General features: G+C 43.0%; 1 protein-coding gene across 1 annotated transcript in view; it reads right to left on the bottom strand.

Annotated features, from left to right (window-relative positions):
• Positions 1-4,482: 4,482 nt before the first annotated feature.
• Positions 4,483-6,000, bottom strand: part of ADAMTS12 (ADAM metallopeptidase with thrombospondin type 1 motif 12) — a gene marked incomplete at both ends in the record, with an annotated part of 398,160 nt that continues 396,642 nt past the window's right edge. The window contains one exon of the mRNA XM_079701994.1: positions 4,483-4,661. Within this exon, the coding sequence (XP_079558120.1) occupies positions 4,483-4,661 (179 nt within the window). The remainder of the gene's footprint in view (positions 4,662-6,000) is intronic.

Raw genomic sequence — 6,000 nt, 5'->3', positions numbered from 1 at the left:
TACCATTTAGTTCAACTTTTATCTCTTCAAATGAATTCTCTCCTAATTTTTCTTGGCTCCTCCTTATGCTTTCTAGTTCCTTTGTATAGTCATCTACATTTCTGTTGATAGCCTTTCTTAATTCCTTCAGTATTTTCAGTATCTCTTTTTTGAACTTGGTGTCTGTTAGACTGAAGAGGTGTGTTTCATTGTTCTTTCAGGGGAATTCTCTCCATCTTTTAATTGGGAATGGTTCCTCTGCTTCTTCATTTTACTTATGTTTGTCTTGCTCTATAAGTTTAGGAGAAACAATTATCTCCTGTGGTCTTGGAGGGCTATTTTTATGTGGGAATGTTCCTCTGTAACCTGTGTGGGTTTAATATTTTTTCAGTGTGAGGGCTGTTTTTAGTATGGATGCCTGTCACCTCTTTCCTCAGTGTATGCTGGCTGTTATCCCCTTGATAGGAGGTGTCACTTGGACACCTCCTATGTGGAGGTGTGGAGTAGGAAGGAATCTGCAGGGAGTGGGGAAGGAAGGATTGATAGCATCCTTCTCCGGGTTGCTGAATTCCAGTGTTGCTCTGGTGGGTGGTGGGAGTCTCGCAGTAGGGGTAAATGAATCACATGGGAACACCAGTGAGTTTGGCCATTTATTGATGCCACACAATGGCAGGCTATGGTTACAGTCTGGTTTTAAATACTGAGGTACCCACCAAGGTACCCCTTAAGGAGGCTGGGCCTGGCAAAGCAGCAGAGATGCAGAGAGGACAATGGATGAGGCCGTGTACCACATACAACCACTTCGGAGGACAGTGATAGGTAGAATTGTGCTTCCCCCAACCAGGTTTTTTTTTTCTTTAATGACATAACTTAAAAATAATACTACTAATAATATTTGAACTAGCAATACAACAGAAAAAGAGTAGCATCAAATATGTTGGCTAAGTTTTAGCACCAGACAGTCCATGTCATGTCGTCTGTCTCTTGAAAGTGAATTGCTATGCACAGATTCATTGTCCCAGGGCTTGATCCTATAGTCAGAAGGGAGAAGAGCTAAGACCTGTAATCTCAGGGGTAACAATGTGTAGCTTTCAGAGTTTGGAGGATTTTAGCCAACTGATTGGGAAATTATGATCTGAAACAATATAAATCCCTCAACTTGTGTTCCAGAAATGTGATAAAAGTTATCAAAAACATTCACTAAATATCTGAAAGCATCACACTGGGATGACTCCACCAATTAGAGATGGTTCAGGAGATTGGATGGAGGTGCATTCTTGATTAAGAAAACCAAATATTAAAACAAGTCATTCAGGGCCTCCCTGGTGGTGCAGTGGTTGAGAGTCCGCCTGCCGATGCAGGGGATATGGGTTCGTGCCCCGGTCCGGGAGGATCCCATATGCCGTGGAGCGGCTGGGCCAGTGAGCCATGGCCGCTGAGCCTGTGCATCCGGAGCCTGCGCTCCGCAACGGGAGAGGCCACGACAGTGAGAGGCCCGCATACCGCAAAAAATAAAAAATAAAAAATAAAAAAATAAGTCATTCCTACAAAGGGGCCATTGCTTGTATCACAAAATGATTTCCTGTTTTACAAAAATATTCACTACTTAGTCTCTTAAAATATTGTTTTCTTGTCGTGTGTTGAATTATGTTTCGATGTTTAAGAATTAAACTAAACCACACCTTTTCAGAGAAGAGCTAACTCTACCACTGGGAAAGGCAATGTAAACCAAATTGGGTTTGAGAACCTTCATGTATTTAAGCACCAGGCCCTGTGGCGGCCTCTCTGATTCATGGTAGATGTGTATCCAGTGTCTCTTGCTACACATCTCAGTTGCTTGTTCAAGGTGGGAAGAAAGGAGGCCATGGAAGAAATAAACCAACAACGCTACTTCATGTTGGCCCCCATGAGCACCAAAAGGATGGTCAGACTCCATTCAGGTTCTTGCTTTCAGAGTCTTCCTGTTAATCTGAGGTCCCTCTCTTATTGCAAGCATGGGGACCTGTCAAAACCCTGATGACCCAAAGCTGAGCGACTAAGGCAACAACCATGTTAAATGACTCTAGTAGCAAGTGCTGACTTGATTCTGATGTCCAGAAGGACATCTGCTACCCAAATGTCTTACAACACAGCCCCACACAGGAAGTGAATGTCCATGATGCAGGGCTAAGGGCCAATATTCTGCCTTTGAGAAACTAGAGAAAGGACTAGAATGGAGCACCTGGACAGACCCTTCCTACATTTCTACCATCTTTGCCACATGGGTCATAAATAACATTTTGCATATTGGGAAATCTGGCTTAGTTTAGTTTGCTGAGGTCAGTAGGAATCGGAGTTTGTTCCTGAGTTTTCTAAGACTGGTCATATCCAGGTCTCTGATGACATGCATGATCCTAGGGTAGCAGAGTACCAGGTTAAGTTAAATCCATCCAACTTACTAAATTAATCTCCCTGAAAGCCTACACTATACTTCAGGGACAGTTTTTGAGAACTGCCTCATTAGAAAAAATCAGGTTCTTTTCTACTCACATCAGTGACAATGTAAGCATCTTCTTGATAAAACTTATTTCACCAGAGACTGTCACTGGCCAGCAATGTTTAGATTTAAAGACAGAATACAAGAATATAATTATATAGAAATAAGTTCCCTGGTTTTGGTAAACATTTCTACTCACCTCCTGTTTCTGCTCTATCTCAAATTTCATCCCAACCTCAGTGTTTTATTTCCCACAGGCATTTATCAGAATAATACACAGTAATGGCTTGGAAAAAATGCATAATATAAAAAATTTAAGCTCCTGGTATCCAAACAATAGAACTGGCATTGGCCAGCAACACCATTACAAATTTAACAGAAGATGAATGTGGACTTGCCCACTTGTACATCTATCTATATGTTTATATTTGTTCTGCCACCAACTAGATATTAGCACCATTTTTCAATAGCACCATTCTGCTGAATGGATAGATAATTCAAGGGAGAGATGGGATACTGTGCTCCATGGTGAATGTTAACGGTACCTGTGCATGAGACTGAAGACACGCTGCCCACTACATGAAGCCCACTCTCCTGCCTTCCCCTCTGTCAAGAGCTGATTCTGAGGGCTTCTTCTCCTGGGGGCTCCACACGCCCCCCCATTTTCCACGTTCAGTTCATATAAATACCTCCCCTTACAAACCAGGAAATTCACCTTGAATCTGAGACCACAGCCTACTTTGTCCTGATGGGTGATGGGGACATCCAGAAGAAGCATTCTAGCTTTCATTTCACTTTTTTGGACTACCTGACTCACCTGTTCCACACACACCCTCCCAGACAACAGATCCTCAAAAGTAACTATTGGGTGCGCTAGAGAATAGATCAGATTTACCTCACTTTTGAAAAGACTTTTTTCTCGAGACTAGAAGTTTATACTAAGCTTTTCTATACTTAATACAATTTACCTGGTTCTCGGAAATATTTTAATCTAGAGCTCCATTTTCCAACCTGAGGGTAGGTGGGGGCAGGTTGCAGCTGTGGACCTGGCTGTAGCAGTTGTGGTGTGTAAACCCCTAGTGGTGAAAAGATGTTCACCCTGAACTGAAGACTCAGGCAGGGAATATGCTAGAGAAGGGAAAGCCACACAGGAAGACTCATTTGCTTTTCTGCAAAGGAATGGGTATTTGCCAGGGAAGTGGGAAGAACAAAAAGCCCATGTTCTTCCCTTCCTTATACTAGCAAGACATTGATTTGTTAATTTGATTTTTAACAGTTTTCATAGAAATTATCCTTAAGTCAGAAATGTCTTCTGTATAACTAACCTAAATCCCTTAGGTTTACTAAAGCCTACAGTTCCTGCCCATGTCCTCTTCTTCTAGTGCTTCCAGGAAGGAATGGGAGTCCCAACAGCCCAGATGAAGAGTCCATAGGGATTAGGGACAGACTGAGGGTGAAGCCAGCACTTTCTCTTCCTGCCCCAGTTGAACACAGGGTGAAGAAAGCAGTCCCCTGCCTGGAGGAATTACAAGAATGTTCCTGAAAGCTCTCCCATGACATTTTAAACAGCAGCTGCCCCAAGTAGGGAGACAAAAAAAGGGTGATTTCACCAAGGTAAGTTAATAAGATTATTTGTTCCCTGGATAAGTGTGGCTCTGTTTCCTGATAACTCTTGAGGTAGTCTGGGAAAAAATCTGGTCTCTCTGTTTTTTTCTTTAAGGGAGGAACAAAAGACATCATTTCACAGACTTGCCCACCTTGGTACCTTTCCCACGAGCTGATCTCACGAAAGGCCCGATTCTCCTGGATACCTCACCTGCCTATCAGGGAGAGGTGAGTATTACAGTCCCATGTCTCCTATGAGGGACGTTTTGTGGCTAAAGAACAGTGGGCTTTGTTTAGTTATGAGCCAAAGTTGAACCTGAAATACACAGAGTAAAAGCACAATGAAGTGGTCCCTGGGCCTAGAACACGTCACGGTCAGCAGGCTGCTGCAGTCTGTGGTGGAGGGTGGCTTTCTTCTGGACTTAGGGTGCTCTGGGGTTTTTGAGTGGCTGTCGCTTTCTTGGCCTTTGGGTGTGGGCGATGTGTGTCTGGGAACATGAGAGGCAGCACTGAGCCCTCACGGTAGGCACAGAACATTTCTTCATAGTTTTTAGTGTCTGGCAGAAACTGGCTGATAAGTTGTCCTTGGTGCAAAGTAAATCTGTGGGAGGAGAAAAAAATAGGAAAAAAACAAAAATTATCCTTTTGTAAGTGAATAAGTGCGACTTGTATTAATGGAAGACTTTATGTGTCTACTGAGAAAGGCTCCATAACAATTCATAATGGTTGACATCCACTGACATTCACTCCTGTGTAGCAATGTTATACATTCCCACCCTTGCCATGGCCACCTGGTGGTGAATACTTCCCCACTCCTGGACTTTGGGTTCAGCCCTCTGACTTGCTTTGGACAATGGGATGTTAGTGCACATGATCCCTGCAGGGCCTTAGAATGTGAGGGAGGATGAGGCTGCCCTGATGAGCTTCTGCCATCACCGTTAGAAGACTCTGGCTCATGCAGCCACTGGACCAAGGAGGATGAGACATATGGAGCAGACCTACACCCAATCTATAGCTTGCAGCCAAGGCCAACCACAGCCAAGCTAGATCAGCTGAACTTGAGCTGAGCACAAAATTCACGCTTGTAGTTTTAAAGCACTGAGTTTAGAGGTGGCTTGTTATGCAGGATTGGTATGCAATAGTTGAATGCAATATTTTACTTGCATCACTTCATTGAATCTTCACAGCAGTAACTATCAGGTAAATACAACTGTTCTTTCCATTTTACAAAAGGAGACGTAAAGCCTACAGAAGTTAAGAACTTGCACAATGTTATCCAGCTGATAAGTGGCACAGTCAGATCTGAACATGGGCAGTTTTGACTCTAGCTCATGCTTTCATCAATCATATCATCCAGAGCACCAAGCAGTCACCCCGTCAGCCAACTAACCAACGCTTCCTGAGCAAAGGATATAGATATATAAAATGTGGTCACTGCCCTCCAGAAATGTACCATGTAAATGAAGGCATAGACATGCACAAATAATTCCCAGGGTAAGGATACAATTAGTTACTTGGGTACTAATCCTTGTTCTACCCTAACTCTGGGCAAGTAAGTTCCTGAATTATTTTGGCCCTCCTTTCCTCATATATGAAACAGAGAATTGGACTAGATTTCTCAGGGACCACCCTTGCATATTCTATGGGTGGTACTCAGACTGCACTGGCCCATGTACTTCTGGTCTGGAAAGAATTCAGTAAGGCCCCAATAACACATTTTTCTTTTATAAAGTGAAATTGTTTCAAACTTTGCTTCAGTGCCCCTCAGAGCTCTGGTTGATCTTTCTCCATTACAGAAAAGATTTGAACAGTCCTAAAGAAAAGCTTTTCCCTGAACAGGCTGCTGTCCTTTGTAAATAGAACTGTCAGTAAAAGTAGAAATTGAGGTAGTATCCTCTTTACCCAAATCTGTGACAGTATTTTTGCCTCTCTATGCATTT

Source organism: Hyperoodon ampullatus (genome assembly GCF_949752795.1).
Source record: "Hyperoodon ampullatus genome assembly, chromosome: 4".
Classification (NCBI taxonomy): Eukaryota; Metazoa; Chordata; class Mammalia; order Artiodactyla; family Ziphiidae; genus Hyperoodon; species Hyperoodon ampullatus.
The sequence above is the reverse complement of the archived record's forward strand: the minus strand, read 5'-3'. Positions and strand labels throughout refer to the sequence as shown.